Source organism: Macaca fascicularis, chromosome 4, assembly GCF_037993035.2.
Source record: "Macaca fascicularis isolate 582-1 chromosome 4, T2T-MFA8v1.1".
Classification (NCBI taxonomy): domain Eukaryota; kingdom Metazoa; phylum Chordata; class Mammalia; order Primates; family Cercopithecidae; genus Macaca; species Macaca fascicularis.
Genome location: NC_088378.1, coordinates 53,760,705 through 53,785,567, shown reverse-complemented (window position 1 = coordinate 53,785,567; position 24,863 = coordinate 53,760,705). Strand labels below are relative to the sequence as shown.

Here is a 24,863-nt window from a genome sequence, read left to right as displayed (position 1 = left end):
AATTCATAATGTCATTTGAAAAGCTTTTATCAAGACTCTTAACTAAAAAAACTCACTGTGAAGATAACTGAATGTTAATGCCTGAGTTATAATGTAACTTTATTATTGTGAAAATAATCTCGCTTATTTAAAGGGAATAGAAATTGGCTGACTACAGTTCTTTGATAATGTGTGTTTTAGAAAACTTTGTATTAGCTAACTAATAGAACTAGATGTAAAGCAATAGTATAAGAGCTATTGTTCCAAAAATTTCTTTTAAATTAGGTATTTTGCACAACACTGAATATGCATAATGCCACTGAACTACACACTTTAAAAAGGGCTGAGATGGTAAATTTTATGTATGTTTTACCAAAATTAAGATATGTGTATAAACTTACATATGAGCTAAAAAAAGAAACGACCTCAAAATTTACAAAGGTTTGCATATATATATATCATTGTAACTATGAACATGGTCCTAATTACATGATATTCATCAAACCAGCTTGAAGTTTTTTTTTAAAAAGAAGTATGTGTGATACTTAGGAAAAAAACTTGCTCAGCAAATAAGAGCTAGAACATCTATGTACCTTTTTTTGGTATTTGATTGCATGGTTTTGCCACTGTTAGATTTTTGCTTTGATAGTATTTATAATTTACCTGTTTTGAATTTTCCAAGCAGCAATTAAGATAGATTCTATTATTCAAGCCATTAAAAATGTTCATCCCTTATTTTATTGAGGTATCATCAAACTTTCTATATAAAGAAGTAGATAATACATAGGCATTGCAAGCCATAAGATCTCTGCGCAACTATCAGCTTGACTGTTGTAGTACAACAGCAGCCACAGGCAGTACAAAAACAAATGAGTAGAGCTGGGTTCTAATAAAACTATTTATGAACCTTGAAATTTAATTTTCACATGTCACGAAATTTTTTTTTGAATTTTTTTCAACTATTTAAAAATGTAAAATTCATTCTAAGCTGATGGGCCCAACAGATAGGCAGAGGGTAGAAATGACCCATGGGCCATACTTTGCCAGCCTGTGCTTTAATCGATACTTTTTGAATTGCTTTATTTGAATGAGATACTAATTATGAATAGTAGAAAACAGCATACATCTCAGACTAACTGATTTGTGTGACCAGAAGTAGAGGTGAGATCCCTAAGTTTCTGACATGAAGTTTTTAATTGCAAATTATTTGGCCTAATACCAAGAACAATAATAGCTACCAAGAATAGTATATTTTTCTGATCATTATATGTAGGTTGGTCGGAGTGTCTTAAATTTTTTTATAAATAATCTATAATTACCTTAAGTTTTTCCTTAATTTCAAACATCATAATGACTAGTGATTGACACCCTTTAACTTCAGCAAAAGGAAATGTTTTTGTCTAAATTAAAAGTTTATCCAGTAGCATAATCTCAAAACATTACAGACAGGTTTGATTATAAACATATTTCAGTATAATTTTAAAACATTACAAATGTAATATAAGAACATTATATTCCATGGAATTAAAAAAGGAACTGTACTCAGCCTTTTTTAAAACTTGGGCAATCATATTAATACCAAGTCAGATTTCTTTATTAAAAAAATAGGTATAATCATTACATTTTATTTTTACAGTATTCTTAAATAATGGACAACTAGATGACATTGGGAGCTAAATATGTGACTCTCATACTTTAAATACATTTTAATTCTTTAGGTGAGTATGCCTTGGCAGCAGAATTGTACAGAGAAGTGTTGCGCTCCTCGGAGGAACACAAAGGAAAACTCAAAACTGATTCACTTCAAGTAAGTAAAGACTAAACAGTTTCATCATATGTATTCTGTTTTTTTTTTTAACAAAATAATTTTTCTGAACGTTTAAGAGGATAAATGGTAACAAACAGTCATAATCACTGGATGAAACTTGGGATTCAGTCTTCTCAATAAGCATTTTAGGTGATTTGTGTGTACACTATTTGAGAATCAACTACTATTCCATTCAGGGACGTTTTGGGCACAAGCCTGACAAGGTAAGTCTATATAAGCTACATTTAAAAATAGCTCAGAGTACTTGTACTTCCAAGAGTAGGTCAGTTTTATCACTTTTGCATATGAATATCAACATATTCACATGGTTTTCATTAAAAAGAAAAGGAACTAAGCAATAAAACCTATCTAATGATAATTTTTAGAGGTCATTAGGGAGATTTGGATATATTAATTATAACACTTCCCTGGGATCTGTCATTGACTTCTTGGATCTGTCATTGACTCATATAAACAAGGCTCTGTAGCTAAATAGGAAGTGAGCATGAGTTTATTAATTTTGGCAAGTTTAGGTTTGAGTCCCAGGTAAGAAGTCATTACCATTCAGAATATTGACCTTGGGACTGACTAACATGTTCACAAGTACCAGAGTGGATATTTAGAGGAACGTATGAAAAAGTGGAGGGAGAGGAAAAAGTAAATATAAATCTTATATTCTGCATGGATAAAGGTTACAAAAGGCAGGTCCTAGACCTTAACACCCTGCTCTTGAGTAAAGAAAACAAAGTAGTAGTACCCAGATTGTTTTATAGGAAAAGTATTCAGTGATATGATCTTAATGTGGTGTTAGTGTTCTGTGTGCCATATTAATATTAGGTTCTCTTCAGAGTCTTCTTCATTGACTGTCATAATTATTGCCTTTGATGTGTTTGTAGAGACTTCATGCTACCCATAACTTAATGGAATTGTTGATAGCCAAGCACCCAGGGATACCGCCTACCTTGCGTGATGGCCGACTTGAGGAAGAGGTAATTATTATTTTTTTCATTATGTCTATGAAAGTATATTTTCTTCAAACTTTATGCTCCATATAGTTGATATATCCTAGGACATACAACGTATGAATAAATGTAATCACGTTTTCCTGTTACTTTGATGTTTCAAATTTTGTCGTGATTTTGGGTAGCAGAGAATGGCGCAGTACGTATTATTTGGCTTCTCTGCTGATCTACCTGCAGTTATGTGATAAATGTTTGTTGTAGGTATGGCTGTTGGTAGCCAACAGAACGGGATGTAAATAAATGAGTTTTAAAAAGGAAACTTTGATCTCATGGCAAATCTACAAAAGATGTAGCTTAGTAAATATACAAACTTTTGCACTCTCTCCACCTTTCTCTGTATTTTTTAAGGGGGTAAATAAAGTCAAATTTTTGGTGGTAGTTCTCTCAAAGAAGTTTCCTCTACAAAAAGTGTTGCCTGTTTTTGAAAAGAATGACATCGAAGAGTGATATTATAAATTATTTTACTATAAATTGTTAATAGCTTATGATGCAGATTCTTCCAGGGATTTTTGCTGTTGTTAAACATTAAAGAGCTAAATCAAAAGAGGTATGTTTGAAATGTATTGAGCCTATAAATGGAGCCTTTATTTGTGTCAACAAGATAAAAAATGAGATATGCATAGCCTTTTTGCACTGGTTGTTTTGGGGATGGAGGGGTTCTGGTAAACTATTTTAATTAACAAAAATTTTATATATTTATGAGTAGAGAGTGATATTTTGATATATGTAGACACTAGAATGGCTAAATCTAGAAGAAAACCTAGGTAATACCATTCAGGACATAGGCATGGGCATGGACTTCATGTCTAAAACACCAAAAGCAACAGCAACAAAAGCCAAAATTGACAAATGGGATCTAATTAAACTAAAGAGCTTCTGCACAGCAAAAGAAACTACCATCAGAGTGAACAGGCAACCTATAGAATGGGAGAAAATTTTTGCAATCTACTCATCTGACAAAGGGCTAATATCTAGAACCTATAAAGAACTCAAACAAATTTACAAGAAAAAAAACAGCCTCATCAAAAAGTGGGCAAAGGATATGAACAGACACTTCTCAAAAGAAGACATTTATACAGCCAACAGACACATGAAAAAAATGCTCATCATCACTAGCCATCAGAGAAATGCGAATCAAAACCACAATGAGATACCATCTCACACCAGTTAGAATGGCATTCATTAAAAAGTCAGGAAACAACAGGTGCTGGAGAGGATGTGGAGAAATAGGAACACTTTTACACTGTTGGTGGTACTGGAAACTAGTTCAACCATTGTGGAAAACAGTGTAGAAATACCACTTGACCCAGCCATCCCGTTACTGGGTATATACCCAAAGGATTATAAATCATGCTGCTATAAAGACACATGCACACATATGTTTATTGTGGCACTATTCACAATAGCAAAGACTTGGAATCAACCCAAATGTCCATCAGTGACAGACTGGATTAAGAAAATGTGGCACATACACACCATGGAATACTATGCAGCCATAAAAAAAGATGAGTTCGTGTCCTTTGTAGGGACATGGATACAGCTGGAAACCATCATTCTCAGCAAACTGTCGCAAGAACAGAAAACCAATCACCACATGTTCTCACTCATAGGTGGGAATTGAACAATGAGATCACTTGGATGCAGGAAGGGGAACATCACACAGTGGGGCCTATTGTGGGGTGGGGGGAGGGATAGCATTAGGAGATATACCTAATGTAAATGACAAGTTAATGGGTGCAGTATACATGGCACATGTATACATATGTAACAAACCTGCACGTTGTGCACATGTACCCTAGAACTTAATGTGTAATTAAAAAAAAAAAAGAATGGCTAAATCAAACTAATTAACGTATCAATTACCTATTTTTATGTGTGTGTGTGTGTGTGTGTGTGTGTGTGTAGTGAGAACATTTAAAATCTGCTTTCTTAGGACTTCAGCATATGAATTTTGGGGAAACAAAATTTAGTCCCTAACACCTATATTACTGTATATTCTCAAGGATTGTTTTTAAACTGCAGTAACTCTAAGAAATTTTAATAACTCAATTAGCCAAATTTTAGAAAGGCGTCTTTGCTTTGCCTATCATTTGAAATATTACTGTTCTTTTTCTCCCCTCTTTGCTTATTCTAACTAAAAAAATAATTTAAATGAAAATTTGGCAGACAAGTCTTTGGTGTTTCTTAAATTTTGTTACTTGGACAGGTACATTTTGTTAACTTCCATATATAAGGAATTTTTAGTGTGACTTGTATGTTCTCTACAGTGTAGTTGTACTTATATGTTTAAATGCAGTTAAGTAACTTTAAATATATAAAATGAGCCATTCTTCTTGAAACATCATACTGAATTATATTCTGGATTGGGAGTGAAAGTTTATATTCTGTGTTTCAACACAGGCCAAACAGCTGCGAGAGCACTATATGAGCAAGTGTAATACAGAAGTTGCTGAAGCCCAGCAAGCTTTATATCCTGTGCAGCAGACTATCCATGAGCTTCAAAGAAAGGTATGCCAAAATGCAGTGTTTCTTACTTGTATTTGTCTCCAGATATCATTTTGGGTTTTGTTTTTTTTGTGGGGAGAAACTTGAATTTTTTATACATCTTGGAATTCCTAGCACCTAGTACATTGCCTGACCCACAATACAAATTTATTTAACTGTTAGCAATGATTATTGGTTGAATGATCAATAAGTCAGCTATTTGAGTTGCATAAATAAGTCAACTATTTGAGTTCTCTTTTTTTTTTTTTTTTTTTTTTTTTTAATGTTCAAACTTCTATTTACTCATAAAATAGTTACCATAAATCTGAATGGGAAATACATCCTTTGGTTCTTTAAAAATCCAAGTCTATATAAAGACAGATTAACTTTAGTGGATATTACAAAAAAACAAAGTTCCTAGTATGAAAAGATGTCTGGCAAAAACAGACCTGTAAATACTTCAAAGAGGAACTATCATTTGAAAATCAATCTAGAAAGTTCCAGATGGATAGTCATGCTCTTTTTTCATGATTTAGAAAAACTACTAAATTTGGCTCAGGAAAGCAGCAGTGCCAAAATTCTGTCTATCCTTCCCCCATAACCCTTGTCCTGATAAAAAGATTTTTATGATCCCATCACAGGAAAAAAAGCCGGATCTTGATTCTCAGAATCAACTAAGCAACATCTTAACCCTGAGATTGTCTTGCCATGTTCAAATCTTTTCTCAGATCTATGTTTTGGCCTTCTTTCCTCAGGGTCAAAGCTCACAGCCCTTCATTGCACTCTGGAGTTGAATATCATGACTCAAGAAAAAAATTGTTTTGTAAGAAACTGTTATAAACACATATAGTTAAACAATTTTTTAAATGGATCAGTCAATTCAAAATGTCACAAGAAGTTAAATGCCTTCAATTTGAAAATACAAAAAAAGAAAAAAGTAATCATAGTATCTAATCCTTATGTATGTATATAAAAATCTTATGTATAAAAAACTTTAAAATGTCTTAAGAAACATTTCCCTTTATCACAGTTAAATAGCAAGTTGGCCATTATTGAAAAATAAAAAGTAAAGCCACCAACATTGTGAGGCCCATGGCTTTGGAAGATGGCTTCTAAGCTTGTACCTGAAGATCTTATCTACCTGAATCAAAGGATACACCAGGGCTGGATTTCTACCAGTGCTGCATCTCAGTGTGGTCTTGCACAAGTTGTTTAACCTCTCCAGAGCTCAATTCCACCGCCATTGGCACTTTCCAAACATGTGTTCCAAGGAATATTAATCTCATGAAAAAGAGTTCTGTGGTCAAATTAAGCAAGAAACTGCAGCACACACTTTCTCCTCTTTGGGAGATTCACAGTGCACATGAGCATTATGAATGACTCTGAGAGGTACATTAGTTTAACTTTATATCAATCTTAGCTGACCTGAGAGTACCTTTACTGACCAACACTCGGTAGTATCCTGTGAGCTGTACTTTGGAAAACACTGGTCCAGCATGTCTCAGGTCTCTTTTAGGACTTATACTGATGAAAATATAGAAAGAGTGTTGCAGAGTCTTCTGACACAGGTTCAGGGGATTAAGAGCGGATTTAGGGCCCTGGTTTTGACAAAGCACCTGTTCACGCTTATTAGTCCCTTGAAGAACAACGCCATTCCCCTGTTCCTAATGAAAGCCTTCATTCAAGGAAGGTGGTAGTGGCTGTCACAGAATCTTGGTATCCACCTACAGTACAGTAAATAGCAGAACTCACCAAGAATGTTAAGTTATCTTCAAAATGGGTTAGTTTTCCTTTCCAGAATGACTTGTTTTTCTCCACAGCAAATGTTTTTGCCACTGTTCACTAGAACAGTTCTGCCTAACTTTAATAGAATCCCTACCCTTTGCCCACTTCCTTGTCCAGAATGAAGTCAACTTGAAGGTCGCATGTCAGGCAGTACTTGGGTTAAAGAGCTGCTCTTCCAAGAAGGCACCCCCAAGGCCATACTGCTCTTCATGCAGACTGATTTCTTCAGGTGACAAGTGGCTTCCTCCAAGAACAAAGTCTGCAAATTTTCTAGGAGTGTGAAGTCTGGAGACCACCAGCCACGAGGGGAAGTCGGGTTTTCAGCAGGCCCAGCGCAGCTCCTCCAGAGCGCTGTTCGTTTCAGCATCAGCTTGCTCCCTATACTCGTCTTCTGTAAGATACTTCACCACCAGCTCTTTCGATGTAAACCACTGCTTTATTTTCCACCTCATATAACTGAATGCTCTCAGTGGATAGTGCAGACTCCAGGAGGACATGAGGAGGATTATGGCTGCATAGGCAAACTGAGGCACGGCCACACCAGCATAGACCAGAACCAGGGAGAGGAGTCATAGTGTCCACATCAGAAGACTTCTGCTCCTGTCATCTAATACATATATCCTGTTTTCATACCACAGCCACTTCAGATCTTCCATCAACTGGCACACAACATAAACTGAAGCAAACCAACAACCAACCATTAGAGCCCAAAAGGTGCTATACTTCGGAATGAATCGTTTCACCAACAGCAAGACAAAGACTGATGTCATTAGAACACCTAGCACAGTTCCCGAAGAGTAATAGAAAGTAGGGCTTTGACTCAGGGTCTCTGCATAAAAGGAAAGAAAAACTCCTGCCACAAACACAAGGAAGAGTTTGAAATCCATGATGTTTCGATTCACATGTATCATATAGTTAAATATCTTCCTGACAGACTCCACAGAAAAGCACACAGTCTCTCCATATGGATTGATGATTATGGTTATTTCATTACATTCTTTTGGTATCCAAAAGTTATGAATCACACATTTGATAAAAGATAAAATGGTTTCTGGATATTGGCAATTATGTCTTTCTGTGATGTATACAATTCTGAACAGGCCTGAACTGGTAATTTTCACCTGCATAGTCGACCATATGTATTTCCACTCCACTTGGGAATTTTGATTGTAGCAGTAACAGTCTGACTCAGACGTTCTAATTAAATCTTTTTCCTTCAAAGCTTTACACCTACGAACTGACAACGCCGCCGCCGCCGCCTCCCCCCGCACGGGCAGTGTGGCCAGGGGCGGCAGCCAGAGCAGCAGCCACCACCGCCCCTGGCACGGCCCCATTTCGTTAGGGGTCAGCTCCGTGCGACCCCGAGCCCTAGGGGACCGGCTCCGCCGCGAGGAGCGGAAGTGGCGCCGAGTTCTCTTTCTTTTGAACTCATGGGTTTTCTCTGACCTTGAGTGTATAACAGTTGTCTTTTGAAGAAAGTAAAGACTTCTATACCCTCCTTTTTATCTTGTTTCTGAGATGTTTTAAAATGTTAAAACATTAGAACCACAGTTATTTTTCCTGCAGAATTTATACCATTTGTCATTTCTAAAATTTCACTTTTATGAAATCAGTAGCAAAATCTAAAGAGGTTACACAAATACACTTTTATTTTCAATGTTTAAATCAGGTGTTGCAAATTTTTGTCTTTCTAATTATTTATTAGTATTCTGGGATATAATTTTGTTATTGTGGATTATTCATTAAGTAGAATCTAGTTCAATTGGTTAAAGATTAGAATGAAGGCTTTCTTATGCTGATAAAGAGACCTGTGACTTTTCACATATATAGATTATTGAATTTTCATTTGGTGTTAATAATTTTTTTAGTTACAGCCTTGTTATATAAATGCATACAATAAATTCTCATTTATCCAGAGTAGCTAGGAAATAGGGGTTTCTCTTTAATTACATTTTCAAAAGAGGAAGCGAGCATTGTACATGGAATATGTATACTCATCTCCCCTCTGTGATAGTCCTTTTGAGAATAGCATTTATTACTTACTTTGAATTTTGACACCACCCTGCCCAGTGACGGAAGCTTTGTGACTACTAAAAAAAAATAATAATTGATTAACTGCTACCTTTTTTACAGATTCATTCTAATTCTCCTTGGTGGCTAAATGTGATCCACAGAGCAATAGAATTTACTATTGATGAGGAGCTTGTTCAGCGAGTGCGAAATGAAATAACCAGCAACTACAAGCAACAAACTGGCAAGCTTTCTATGTCAGAGAAGTAAGAAAACAGGAAGAAAAAGTGTCTATCATAACTTTAAAAGCAAAGAAATCCTTGTATTTTTTAGTTTCTAATTTTTCATTATTACTGACTTTTTTTCTCCATTCATAAACTTATACACACATTCATACTTCTTTTTTGCAGCCTTTTTTATGGGTACTATAATTGGGTTTAACTCACAACTGCCACATACCTTTGTTACTTTAATTACTTGAATATTTTACACTTCATAATGTGAGCACATTAGTAGAAATTATACAGGAAAAGTGCTTGGCAAAGTGCCTCGTATATAGTGCATAATTACAGATTTAATTAAATGTATATACATATATTTATATTCAACCAAGGAATATAACTCTTAGCCATTTTTCTTCTTTCTTCCCAATTTTCTGCTTTTATGTTTCATCCTGCAGGCACCTCATATAGAGCAAGGATGTCAGGAGGGCTATCTGTAGTCAGGCTTAAAACGGAAGAATGGGGCAGTCGTACACTTTCAAAGATATCTGAGACAGAGACATACATTTTTCCTGCTCTTTTTCAGTTCCTGATCACAGGACTATCAAATTTTTTTGGTGTCTTTTACAGTAGACAGCCCAATATTATACTTTGAATACACTGAAGGAAAACTCAGTCAAATGTTGCTGGTTTAAAAAAAAAACAAACAAACAGCAAACAGTTTCTTTAACACTTTGTTTGGCAACTGTTTTCTGAATTTGAGGAAATTGACCTATTATTCTTTTCTTTGTGTTGTGTGTGGTGCTGGTGTGGGAATCAGGTTCCGTGATTGCAGAGGTCTTCAGTTCTTACTTACAACACAAATGGAAGAGCTAAATAAATGCCAGAAGCTAGTAAGAGAGGCTGTAAAAAACCTGGAGGGACCTCCATCTCGTAATGTTATTGAGTCTGCAACAGTCTGCCACCTCCGACCAGCCAGACTTCCTCTCAACTGGTAGGTAATGGAAGAAATCATACAATGAAATGGTACTATTTCTTTAAGTTAGATTTCTTAGAGAAGAAACAATTGACTCATATAGTAAAGGTTTTTTCGTTTTAATTGAGACGGAAGTAGAAAGAGATGTATCAATCTAATTTAAAAAAAATTAAGTCTCAAGGACAAGGTATGAAAAACCATGTGATTTCTTTTTTCTAAAATGTCGTATCTAGTAGAAAGAGAAATGAAATTAAAATATTAAGCTTCTCCTTAAAATTATCAGATTGCTGGTTATTTTTGTGAATGTTTCTCTGTTAATCTTCTTTTTCAGCTGTGTCTTTTGTAAAGCTGATGAATTGTTCACAGAGTATGAATCAAAGCTGTTTTCCAACACGTAAGTTCTCTATTTGATTATTACCTGTCAAGAAAATGAAACATTTTTCAAGACTCAGTATTTGATATGACTATATTTTCCCCCACAGTAACCTTTATTATATTGTTTCTTTAATTAAATTGATGAGTACACCTTTGGCATTTTGATTGTTTAATATGCCCAATTTTACCTATCCAGAAGTTACCCCCTAAATGTTCTTAGTGTAGTAATATATAATTAATTGAGGTGCAGTTTTGGGGAGTGGTAAAATCCCAGACTCTAGAGGCCAATGGATTTGAATTATACAGATTTTACTAGCATTTTACTGCTATTCGAGGTAGAACTTATAGTGTCTGGCATAACTTCTTCAAGAATAAAGAATGACACAATCAAATATGTTATTACTTTAATAAAACCGTAAGTAAACATTGTCACAAACACCTGGATTCTCAGAGGGAAGCTTGTTAGAATAATAAATGTGTCCACTTTCATCCAGTTATGTTACTATTCTGTTTTAGGTCATATCTGTTTCTGTTATTACTGAAGTAAATAATACATTTCTTCATGTTTCTATCCAAATTCTGTTCATTCATCTCCAACAGATATAACTTCTCTAGAATAGAAATTTTCCCCACATGTTTCCTTGCCAAGCATTCACTTCTGCATGTGAAGGAAGAAAACAAGATTTTTGTGTTGTGTTATGGCAAATGAATCAGTAGTCTTTTTGTTTACTACAGTCTACATGATAGAATTAAAAAAAAAAAAAAACTGGCCAAATTTATGATGTTTTCAGCTTTTCCAGGGTTGCTTTGTTTTTTCAAAAGACTTCCAAACATGTTCTTTTAGAACTTACATTTTATGGAAAACAGTATGGCGATTCCTCAAGGATCTAGAACTAGATGTACCATATGACCCAGCCATCCCATTACTGGGTATATACCCAAAGGATTATAAATCATGCTGCTATAAAGACACATGCACACGTATGTTTATTGCGGCACTATTCACAATAGCAAAGACTTGGAATCAACCCAGATGTCCATCAGTGACAGACTGGATTAAGAAAATGTGGCACATATACACCATGGAATACTATGCAGCCATCAAAAAGGATGAGTTTGTGTCCTTTGTAGGGACATGGATGCAGCTGGAAACCATCATTCTTAGCAAACTATCACAAGAACACAAAACCAAACACCGCATGTTCTCACTCATAGGTGGGAACTGAACAATGAGATCACTTGGACTCGGGAAGGGGAACATCACACACCGGGGCCTATCATGGGGAGGGGGGAGGGGGGAGGGATTGCATTAGGAGTTATACCTGATGTAAATGACGAGTTGATGGGTGCTGACAAGTTGATGGGTGCAGCACAGCAACATGGCACAAGTAGACATATGTAACAAACCTGCACGTTATGCATGTACCCTAGAACTTAAAGTATAATAATAATAAAAATAAATAAAAAATAAAATAAAAAATAAAAAAATAAAGTTGTTGTTGAAGTTACTGACCCTGCTTCTGTATTTGCTTTGCAATATCACTCATTTACAGTGCTTTTCACTCACTGATAGCAGTTACCGTTGTTTTGTTCTGTTATGTTTTCAGAGTCAAAGGCCAGACTGCAATATTTGAGGAGATGATAGAAGATGAAGAAGGACTCGTGGATGATCGAGCACCTACCACCACCCGGGGTCTCTGGGCAATAAGTGAGACAGAGCGATCTATGAAAGCAATACTATCATTTGCAAAATCACATAGGTTTGATGTTGAATTCGTTGATGAAGGAAGCACTTCAATGGATCTCTTTGAAGCATGGAAGAAGGAATATAAGGTATAGTATTTTAAAACTTCCTTCCAAAATTAAAAATTCCTTCTTTTTTACATCAATTTTGGCTGCTACTTTTTCTCTCTCTCTAGTTTTTTAAAATCTTCTTTTCGGATTGGGGTGGCATAATTTCTCTTTGCCTAAAATGTGATTGTTGTAATAAAGGATAGCAAATACCATAATACTCAAATAAAGACATTCTAGTTATTAAACTACTATAAGAAAATCATTATTAAACTGGAACTTATATGAAACTTTTTGTTTAGCCATGAAAGTGTTTTCATTCTATTATTAGCTTGATCTTCCACTGCTATTGTATGAAATTAGAGCTTTGTTTTCGTTCTGTGAATAAGAAGCAAGTACCAACTACCTTAAAGACTGGGGAACATAGTAAATACTTCTCATCCTATAAGTCTGGAAACCATTCCAATGAATAAAGACCAATATGTCCTTTCATATTTGTACTTTAATGATTCCATCATACTAAAACTCTGTACTTGATAACCAACTACCTTAAAGACTGGGGAACATAGTAAATACTTCTCATCCTATAAGTCTGGAAACCATTCCAATGAATAAAGACCAATATGTCCTTTCATATTTGTACTTTAATGATTCCATCATATTAAAACTCTGTACTTGATATTTCATATTCATTAATTTTCAATTATTGTTTTATTTGGATTAGTTATCCATTGTACTGCTTTGCAGATGAGATAGGTAAAGGAAGGAAAGAAGTGTTTTATTTATAATGACATATTTTTATTCAATTTCTTTTTTTTAAAGTCTTGCTTTTTTAAAGTAGGATAAAAATTTTTGTGCAGAAAGGTAGTTATTTGTGCTATCAGTTCATATGTCATAAATTGGGGAATACTTTTATAGCATCGAAATCATTGGTTTATAATAATTTTTTTCTCACACATTACTCTTGTGAATACAAAGCAGATTAACACAGTTAATTACAGTAAGCTTTGGAAGAAGTGTTATGTACGATGTGCGGTTTCCCTTGTATTCCTCCTTTCGACTCAGTTTGGCCACATGCCCTTTATCCAGAAGAGAGCTTATTGTGCAGTTCTCCCAGGTCTTGGTACATTTTTTTTGTACATAACTTTGCAGACCTTTTCACAGAAGAGCAACATGAATGAGGTCCTGCTATGCATATCCACCAGATCTACCTGAAAATGTAAAGTCAGTGAAGAGAGCCTGTCAAAAAATGCATACTGATTGATACCATTTCTGTGAATTTCAGAAACATATATAACTGAATTATTAAGAATACGTTTCATATAGTGTAAGTGCAGTGAAAAGTGTAGCAGAATAAGTACAATTCAGAATAGTGGTTGCTCCATCGTTAGGTATTGAAGGAGGGATATGTGAGGAAAGAGTGATACAGTTGAGAAAGAACACGCAGAGCCTTTCTAAGGAATTCATGTTATTCTTTCTTAAATTAGATGGTGGGTACTTGATTGTATATTTTAGTATTCTTCATGCCATTTATACATAGTTGAATATGTGAAATATGTTATAAAAACATTTTAAAAAAATAAAACAGAGAAGAGATTCTGGCAGCCTATAATTGGACTTTATAAAGATTTTTGGTCCTACCAAGAAATCTTTGTATTCTGTTCCTGAGAATCTAAAGAGGCAGTGTCCTATAGAGATTTTTTCATTCACATTTCATTCTAAAAATGACCCCAGGAACTACTTGTTTTAGACACATAGAGAAAAAATGTGAGATCTCATTGAAGATGTTTGCTTAAGGCACATCTTGGTGATTTTAACCAGTTTTAATTACATGCTTTACCACTGTGTTTGTCTTTTCTGTTCAGTTGCTTCATGAATATTGGATGGCTCTGAGGAATCGTGTGTCTGCTGTTGATGAACTTGCAATGGCTACAGAACGACTAAGAGTGCGTGATCCTAGGGAGCCAAAGCCTAATCCGCCTGTTCTTCATATCATTGAACCACACGAGGTAATTGGCAAGTAAATCACAGAAAAGGGAACAGCAAGCAGATGTCACAGATATCAGAGACCCATAGAAGAGGCAGAATCAGGGCACTGAGCTCTACTATAAGTGTGTATTTAATCTCCATTTTTAATTTGACCCATAGAAAATTGTCTTTGTAGATCAAAAATGGTCGAAGATGAGCGATTTCGTATCTATTACATGCTTAGCATTTTGGTGCATCTTGTTTCTCTCCAGGTTGCACGTTCATCTGTTTTTGAATTTAAAACCTTATATGTGCTATTAAGACCAATGGATATTCTCAGTCACTTTTTAGACATTTTCTGTTACCTTAGTTTTATCAGAACTAGAAAAATCTTCCTTAAAAACAACTGAAACCTTTTCTTTTGCAGTGTTTCTTTTGCTAATGATGAACTAATATTAACAACTTTACCTTCTAATAAATTTGTCTTTGTAACTCAGGTTTAAAAACAGTACTCCACCAATCTTTTTTATTCTCCATTAAAAGATATTATTTCCTTTATAATTCATTATTCCTTATTTGTTTAGTGCTTTAAGTCTTTCTGTACAGCTTGGAGACTGTAATTTGGAAAAATTTAGATATATTCATTATATACTATCTCACTTAAATGTGAATTCTGAATAAGTTTTTCTGAGAAAATACATTCTTGTTTGAGTGTTCCTTCTCTGTCTGCTGTATTCTACCAGGGGGACAGAGGAAAGAAGGGCAGAGAAATTCTTTCCTGGATTTCATGAAATCACTGAGGCCAGAGCAACAAATCATGTAACTTTTCTTTATTCCATGGATGTATTACTGAAAAAAATGGTACATAATAGAATTTGAGTTTATTTTTTATCTAACTTCAGGTACACAGGGACATTTCCTATTTGAAAGAACTCTGCACTGAATTGTGCCTTTCATGAAGCAAAAAAAAAAGAAGTCATTTGAAGTATATTATCTAGTATCCATTTTGAAAACTTGTGGTTTAGAATGTAAATGGGTTTTTTTTAAAAACAGAACATTTGTGTTACTGGAGAATTGTTCATATTTAATATAATTTAACTGTCTTTCTGAAAGAATAAAGAAGTTTTTATTTTTATTTTCTTTAGGTAGAACAAAACCGAATAAAACTACTAAATGATAAAGCTGTTGCTACATCACAGCTTCAGAAAAAACTTGGGCAGCTTCTTTACCTAACTAATTTGGAGAAGGTATTGTTTTTAAGACATGCTACTTTTTCCTATGCTGTGTTATCATAAACGATTTTAGTGACTCCTTTCATAATGGTGCAAATTTTTTAAATTAATATTTTGTGTTATATGAGTCCAAACACTAACTATGTCTCTGTAGCTATTGTATAGCTACAGAGATCACAGAAGAATATTGTATCTATAGAAATTATATTATGCAGATGATATAGAAGGCATGCACTGTATAGTAGAGAACAATGTAAATGGACTGTAGTTCAAAGCCTTGAATAGTAAAAGTATTACAACATATCTCTTGGTGAAAATGGCATAATACAATTTATACACATGCATTCATTTGTAAATACAAAAATATTTTGTAATTTGTTATTTGAAACTGTGAAGTGTGTTTGGAAAGCTACTAAATCAGAGTACATGGTAATAAAGGTAGACTTAAAATATTAAGTGTAATTCAAAACACATGTTCTGAGTTGTGATCTAAGTATTATATTGGACACTGATGAATTGGTGGGTCATTGATTAAATATAATTTCATTTTATTGCAGGCATTCATATTTTGCTAGTTGACAGAGAACCTTCTAGGGGCAAGATATAGTAGTAAATATTTGGATAGGGCAAGTGAGGACAAGCCACAGATTTGAATTCTTCTGGAAACTGGCATAACATATATTTAAGTGAATCAGTAAATCTCAGACAAAATTAAAAGTTAGACATTCATTATAGGTTTAGCATGGCGACTAAGAAGATAGACTTTGGATCTGGACAGCCCAATTTTGAATCATGACTCCACTATTTTCTAGATATGTGACTTTATTTAAGTTATTCACCTTTCCGCGCATCATCAGTAAAATGAGAATGATATCAACACTACTTCATAGTATAGGGCTGTCTTGAGGATTATGTGAATTAATGTATGTAAAATGCCAGAGTAGTTTCTGCTCTGTAAGCACTTTCTAGGTTTTTGCTGCTATTAATATTATTAAGATCATTATTACTGTTATGATTACCAACACTTGTTCTGAAAGGTAAAAAGAAGAAAAACATTTAAAAGTTTCATGCAAATTGCTAACATTAAGAAGATAACACTTAGGCTGGGCATGGTGGCTCAGCACTTTGGGAGGCCAAGGAGTTTGAGACCATGCTGACCAACATGGTGAAACCCCATCTCTACTAAAGATACAAAAAATTAGCCGGCATGGTAGCACACGCCTGTAATCCCAGCTACTCGGGAGGCTGAGGCAGGAGAATCACTTGAACCTGGGAAGCAGAGGTTGCAGTGAGTTGAGATCGCGCCATTGCACTCCAGCCTAGGGGACAGAGCGAGACTCCATCTCAAAAAAAAAAAAAAAAAAAAAAAGATAACACTTAGGAAAGTGTCTCAACATTCCTGGGCATAAGTTTTTTAAATGTAAGATTTCTATACTTTATATATGATAGTCAAAATAAAAAGACAGTTATCTTGTACGTCATTGTTTATATGTTAAAATATTTTTAAAATTTTAAGGATATAAATAATCTACCTAAGAAAATCCATTTGGCTATTAATAAAAGAAAAAGCATTTAATCTATGATGATGGAAAAATCAAATTACACGGGTGCTATTTTCTGCCAACAAGTAGGCACAGATATTTTAAATGATTACACACCCCAGTGGTGAAAAAGGGCAGGGAATGGATGCATTTTATGCATTACCAATGGAAATATAAATTTATATAAGCTTTTCCTAAAAGCACTTTAACAATATCTATCAACAATTTTATGTAGGTTGAACATCTCATATCTAAAACTTGAAATGCTCCAGTGAGCATTTCCTTTGAGTATTGCATCAGCACTCAAAAAGTTTATGATTTTAGAGTGTTGTAGATTACAGATTTTTGGATTTGAATGCTCAACCTGTATGTGAAAGAAAGGAAAAGGAAAACTGGACAACATAGATAAAACGAACTGGAATCTACACGGTAGGATTAAATGGACATTATAGAACTGCAAAAATACAGTATCTGAAATCAAAAACTAATTGAATGGAAACCAGATACAGAAAAAAACAGGATTCATGAATTCAGGTATAGTACAATAGAAAATACCCAATTTGAAGTGGCATAGATAGAAAAAGAGCAAAATAGGGCAAAAGATTTGAGACACAGTTGTTTGATCTAGCATACTTGTAATTTCATAGATCTAGCATACTTATAATTGAAGTTCAAGAGGAAGAGAATAGGACAGGAGCTTGAAGAGATAATGGCTGAGAATTTTCTAAAACTGATAAAAGTATGACAAATGACTTAAAGATTCAAGAAGTTAAGAAACACTAAGCAGAATAAGTAAAGAAAAAAACAAAATACTGCCTAGGTACATCATAGTCAAACTGCTGGAAACCAAAAATAATGAAAAATAGAAATAAAAAAAGTTGAGGGATAAAACACTTAATACTTACAAAGGAGCACTAATAAAACTGGTGACTACGTACAGATGTTTTTCTTTTCACCTTTAGAGATGTTTCAGTGTTTCCATAGTTTAACCAGTTGACATTGGAACATCTTCAAACTGCTAAAAGAAAAAAAACAGCCAAGCTAAAGTTCTATACTTAATGAAAATTTCCTTTTTTAAAAAAAGTAAAATGAAGATATTTTCAGACAAACATAAACTGGAAGAAGTCATCTCCAATAAACCCACATCACAATAAGTATTAAAGGAGCTTCTTTGAAGGAAAATTGTTTCAGATTGAAGGATGCAATTACAGTAAGGAATGAAGAGCAAGAGCTTAAATACGTGAATAAATATGCAAGGATATTGACTATTTAAAAGCAACAGTGCTGTCTTATGGGTTATGCAACATATATAGAACTAAAATATATGTCAGTAGCACAAAGGAAGGAGGTAAGCAGAGGTAAACTATTATAAGATTCCTCCAGAGGAATGGACAAAAAAGTCCGTAAGGCTATTGATCATTTGAACACTAATGAACAAATATGACCCAATTGACACAGACCACTACACCCAACAACTTCAGAATGCATATTTTTTAGGTGTATATGGAACATTTATCAAAATAGACCTTATGCTAATTCAAAAAGCAGCTCTTAAAAGTATGTGAGAGCATGTTTTCTGACTGAAGAGGAATTTAAACCAGAAATCAGTAATGGAAAGGCAACTAGATAAATCCCTAAAAGTTTAGAAATTGAGAGGATACTTCCGAATCACCCATGGGTCAAAGAAGAAGTCGAAATGGAGGTTAGAGAATGCTCTGAACTGAGTGAAAGTAAAAATATGTGACAGTGCTTAGAGGAAAATTTATAATTTGTTTAACTTAAGGATCTGCAAATTATCATGCATGGGAAAAATTCATCCCACTACCTTTTTTCGTAAGTAAAGTTTTATTGGAATATAGCCACACTCATTCATTTATCTATTGTCTGTGGCTGTATTCATGCCACAGTAGCAGAATTGAGTAGTTACAACACAGATCATATGGCCCACAAGGCCTAAAATATTTATAATCTCACTGTTTATATACATGTCAACTCTTTATTGACATATTGGAAAAGAAGAGCTATTGTGAATTATGGTAGATTATTTACGAAGTGCTACAGCAATGACCCTCCCATTCTTGTTGCCCTTTGGAACTCTGTGAGACTATCTGAAAAAGCCTGGTTTACCTTCTTGAGCAGCAGAACCCTCAGCTCAGCCCTCCCTGCAGAACAGATAGCCTACCAACTGCCAAACATGAGCATGAGGCCTTCATAGACCATCCAACCCCAGCCAACTCAGCCCATCCCCAAATCACCTGTAGTATCATGGGAAACATGTTTGTTTTAAGTCACTAAATTTGTAGGTGATTTATTATATGTAAAAAGGAAAACTGGACAACATAGTAAAACGAATCGGAATCTATATGGTAAGAACAAATGGACATTATAGAACTGTAAAATATATACATACATTATTGATTTACTTATAAAAATCAATAATTAACAGAGGAAAAGAATAATTCATTGATTCAATTTGTTTAGATGCCTTATCTGAAAATCTGTTACCTGAAATGCTCCGATGAGCGTTTACCTTGATTGTCATGTCAGCACTCAAATAGTTTGGATTTTGGAGCATCAGATTTCGGATTTTGGATTAGGAATATTCAATCTTTATGATTAAAATTGTTTTTTTTTTCCACTCCTTGAATAAATGATATTTGTAAGTAAGTCTCAGGAATAATAATGTTAGGTAATATATTGATGGGTCATCTACATTGTTAGATTATGTAAATTATAATTGCCAGTATTCATTTCCATAAATGAGTTACAAAACATGGATCAGGTTTTATATGTAAAAATGTAACTAATATATTTTTTAATTCTTTTTTGGATAGTCTCAAGACAAAACATCGGGAGGTATTAATCCAGAACCTTGTCCAATCTGTGCTCGACAGCTGGGAAAACAGGTAAAATTATAATAAACATCAGATGCATTTATAAAATACCTTATGGTTTTCAAAGGTTTCTACATAAAATTTTTCTTTTGCTCTCTCTCGTTTTTCCCACCACTAGTTTCTATGAAAGGCAAGTATTACCATTATCTTAAAGATAGCACTAGAGGTTAGGTGACATGCTTAGGGTAAGATATTTGAGCAATGCTTTTCTGAAATGGGAAGTGAAAAAATATTTCTAGAATGACCCCATCTTTTTCATTAAAGATGCATAGTTTTGAACATTGTTTCCAGTCACAAGGTTGTGTCCAGTAATTTGACTTTGTCGGGTTAATATAGTTATTCAGTAATTATACAGAAATGTAATATAACACACATAGACTTACTTAAGGAATTACATTAGTATAGAATCACAGTTCTTACTTGCCAGTATTAATATCTCATAATACTTGTACTTTAGAGTACAAATTAATATCTCCTACGGAAATTTAGATGTGATTTTGGTAGACCACTTAAATATATTTCTTTGTGAATATTAATATACATAATGTTCATAAACATTCTTTAGGAGAACTGCAATTTATGAAAATACAAGTTTCTGCTTTCTATGATAAATCTATATATATATGTATCAGAATATTCATTGCCCTTGAAAATTTGAAAGATAAGCCTATTATTGTTGAAGAAGTAGAGATATTCTTGGCTGTTTTTTTCTATGGAACCGAGAGATGAAAGGTAAATATATGCATTCCATATTCTGACCAGTAATAATCAAGAAGAAAGTACCTTTTGGTTTCCAAGATTGGTGGGGAAGGTGAGATCACAAGAATATGTGGTAATACATCTTAAAGGGAAAGATGCTACATTGGAAACTGAGCAAATAGTAGTGTACAAATGCTGGTGACTTCTGACAAAAGTCAGTGATGAAACTGTGATAAAAGTTGTGATAAAAATGGAAGAAATCATGACATAAAGTAGTCTTTTTTGCTTTTAGTTTTGATAAGATTTATGCAACTAGAATGTCTCAGACATTTTATTTCATTTTGTCTTAAACATTTTCAGTTTTTAAAGTACTTTCATATACATTAGTTCATTTAATTGTAGCATAACCTAGAAGACCATATTGGATTTCAATAATAGTAACAAAACTACTTTTCAAGCCCTGTTCATATTCACAATGTATAGTAGCTATATATTTTTTTCCTTTTTGGCTCCCCAGTTCTTCCCTTCTTCTAATTTAGAGTTATTAAATTAGAATCTATCAGAGATGACTCATATATACCAGCTGATGCCCCTAGAGGCATTGTCATTTGTCTCTTCTGTTTGGGTCAGTCAGCGTCCTGTCACTCCTAATGCTCAGGTGCCAGGTATCTCATTGCTTCTTCTCCATTGCACATGTAGGTGGACCTGTCTTGACATTTAGTTGGTCCATTTTGAGCTCCATTGAGTCAGAAAACTCCTTTCTAATAGAGTACCCCAGTGGCACTAGAGGTACATAAAGTACAATATAGTGCTGCTCTGTGTCATACAAAAATACTAGTAAAACAGCTCTTCAGTTTCATTAATCTTAACTCCTGTGGACTCTGGCAGAGGTACAGCTAGAGAACAGTAGGAATAGTATTAGCTGATAATAGGCAAAATAGTGGTTTTAAAACCAAGCTTATATACCTCAATTTTCTCTTCTTTCAATGTGAATTCTTTTCCTAAGAGCATCTTAGTTGATCCAGCAAAGAACCTCAAGTGGGCCAGCCTCATACTTTCTTTCCATACATGTGCATATCCTAAAAAAAAAAAAAAAAAAAAAAAAATAGCTTAAGGATTTAGAAGTTTTGTCACTCAAAAGACAGTTTTTCTTATTGTTTTTACCAGATGAAAAAAGTTAAATCTACATTTCTAAGATGCCATAGCTTTTAGAACTTACACCTAGACTAAATCTGTTGCTCTTTTACATCTCTCATTGCCAAAGTCTCCATGGTATGTTGCAGAGATTCACAGAGGATTATTTTATTTTTTTCAGATAGGACAAGGGGTTTCTTAAAAATTTCTTTTTGGCCAAGTGCGGTGGCTCACGCCTATAATCCCATGCCAAGGCGGGTGGATCACGGGGTCAGGAGTTCAAGACCAGTCTGGTCAACGTGGTGAAACCCCTGTCTACTAAAAATACAAAAATTAGCCAGTCGTGGCAGCGAGCACTTGTAATCCCAGCTATTCGGGAGGCTGAGGGACGAAAATCGCTTGAACCCTGGAGGTAGAGGTTGCAAGGTTGCAGTGAGCCAAGACTGCGTCATTTGCACTCCAGCCTGGGTGACAGACCGAGACTATTTAAAAAATAATAATAATTTCTTTTTGGTTGTATTTTAAAAAATATAACCAGAACCACTTTCAAAATAAATTTGAGATACTAACTAACCCATAATTAATTTCTATGTAAGTGCTTTAATTGTGAAAATATAAATCTGTTTTTTAAACTAAATGGAATATGTCGAGTATGATATTAACTCCAAATTAATGTTCTGATTCCCTCTGTTATATCTGTTGTTAGAGTGCTGAAGGACTGATTTACGTTCCTCCCAAATACAGAAATGAGACCACCACCTTTCTACAATGACTATCATGCTCACTTTTAGGATGAACACAACCAAAGATTATGAAAGCTTACTTTGGAATAAAAAATTAATTTAAAGACACAACTTGGCTTTATGACAAAGAATATTAATGTCATAAAATCTTTGGGAAGAAAAATTGTGATTTTCTTCTCCTTTTGATATACTTCTAAGTTGTAAGGCATCTTTGATAGCACTAAGGCTTGTTCTGTTTTCTTCTTAGTGGGCAGTACTGACCTGTGGTCACTGTTTCTGTAATGAATGCATTTCTATAATTATTGAACAATACAGCGTGGGATCTCACAGAAGCTCCATTAAGTGTGCAATCTGCCGCCAGACCACATCTCACAAAGAAATCTCATATGTCTTCACCTCAGAGAAAGCAAACCAGGAGGAGGACATCCCTGTGAAGGTAAAGTAGGTCAGGAACACGTAGAAGCATAGGTAAGGCAATATAATATAGGAAGCAGTATCTGATTAAGAAAGCATGAACATCAGAACGAGCTTGACAGTGAATAGGTAGATGCCACTGTTGTCCATAGATATACTGCCTGAAAGCCTCAGCTTAACCATCTAATTTTTTATTGTGAGAGGAACACAGAATGCTTATTCAAACATAATAGCGATAGTCATGTACACTGTGGCTAAAATGTAACAGCTTAAAATTCCAGTTTCCTATCATCCTCTATAATATTGCTATCCACCACAAGTAGATAGAGGTCTGGTTACATTAAAGATTTATTTAAAGTAAGAGTTTTCCTCATTCTTTTACTCAACCCTGGATCTAAGGAAAAAAGGATGTGTCTAAACAGAAGGATAAAATAAATTGGCTAATGAACACAGCTACAAGATAGATGTAATGTGCTTTTTAAACAGCATGGATTGCTATTTCAGGGTAAAGCCAAATTTTGGCTTTATTTTCCTAATTTTTTTCCGTGCTTCATTCAGAATTTTAAGAAAATTGCTATAATTTGATATCCAGACTGGATCTGTAATTGGATTTACTGCTTTTAAGGGGTATTTAATAAAAAGCCAAGACTATTTTGTCCTTTCTTTTCCTTAAATATGCTTTTTTAATATTTTTTTTCTAACCAAACTTAAACAAAAGACACATCAGTATCTAAATGTAGTAGCAAATGTGGGCTTTAAGGAATAGAGAATGAGAATTAGAGAATGGTGGGGTTGACTCTTAAGCAAGATGAAGTATTCTTTATTCCTTCTTCTGAGTTTTTGATACTCTCTTTTTACTTTTAAGTAATGTGGTTTGTAAGTAGAATCAGCTATAAGTTGAAATTCACTACCAGTAGTTAGGCAGTTATTAGGGTACCCTTCTCCCAAGGAAACTGTAGTTGCGTTAAAGAACTTTTAATTGCTCTTTTTCACTGTTATTTGAGTAAAACCTGAAAATATCAGTCATATTACTCTTTAGTCTGTTGGGATAAACAGAATCCCACAGTTAGAATAAGCGTTCATCCATTCATTCCACACATATATATTGGACATATACTAGCACACAGGCGGTGTGCTAGGCCTCATAGACGCAGCATACACATAAATAAAACAGATATGGTTACTACTCTTGTGGAGATTGGTGAAGGAGTTTGAATTGGGCCAAGAAGCACAGATGTTAACAAATAATTAATGTGTTATAATTGTGATAAGCACTACAAAAGAACAAAGCTGGAGGCATCACGCTACCTGATTTCAAACTATACTACAAGGCTACAGTAACCAAAACAGAATGGTACTGGTACCAAAACAGACATATAGGCCAATGGAGCAGATTATTTGGCTGATGGCAGCCAATGATTTGGGTAATGGCAGTAGAAATGGAGAGACATGGGTATATTCTAGACATGTTTAAGGTAAAGATAGTAAGAGAATGTTGGCAGCATTAGTGAAGGAGATTTCATAGATCACCCCTGGTTTCTGATGTGAATAAGCAGGTGGGTAGTGGTATGGCTAATGATACAAGGCATTTGGAAGAAGATACATTTAGACATACCATATTTAAGGTGCCTAAGACATCCAAGTAGAACTGTCCAGAAAAGTGTTGATAAGTGGAGCTGGAGATACAAAATTCAGAGTCACTAACAGAAAAGTTTGCTTCAGATCACGTCCTATGAAGTCCTTAACTTTAAAAGATTGAATCAAGTTGAGAGGGCTGGAAAATGAGAA

At 34.4% G+C, this 24,863-nt stretch overlaps 1 protein-coding gene across 10 annotated transcripts in view; it reads left to right on the top strand.

Moving 5' to 3' along the window:
* SHPRH (SNF2 histone linker PHD RING helicase) overlaps positions 1-24,863 on the top strand; it is a 90,919-nt gene that overhangs the window by 42,212 nt on the left and 23,844 nt on the right. For 7 of the 10 annotated variants that reach the window (XR_012433513.1, XM_005552067.4, XM_074037201.1 and 4 more), the window contains 11 exons: positions 1,698-1,786; positions 2,683-2,775; positions 5,209-5,316; positions 9,211-9,353; positions 10,129-10,302; positions 10,616-10,678; positions 12,267-12,492; positions 14,316-14,459; positions 15,564-15,665; positions 20,026-20,097; positions 22,909-23,097. Coding sequence is in view for 8 of the 10 variants with exons in the window: in XM_005552067.4 (XP_005552124.1) it covers positions 1,698-1,786; positions 2,683-2,775; positions 5,209-5,316; positions 9,211-9,353; positions 10,129-10,302; positions 10,616-10,678; positions 12,267-12,492; positions 14,316-14,459; positions 15,564-15,665; positions 20,026-20,097; positions 22,909-23,097 (1,403 nt within the window). In the remaining 2 variants the exon portion in view is untranslated. Of the gene's footprint in view, positions 1-1,697; positions 1,787-2,682; positions 2,776-5,208; positions 5,317-7,715; positions 7,792-9,210; positions 9,354-10,128; positions 10,303-10,615; positions 10,679-12,266; positions 12,493-14,315; positions 14,460-15,563; positions 15,666-20,025; positions 20,098-22,908; positions 23,098-24,863 lie in introns of those variants that run through there. The other 3 variants (XR_012433515.1, XM_074037199.1, XM_074037203.1) reach the window with 3 other exon arrangements.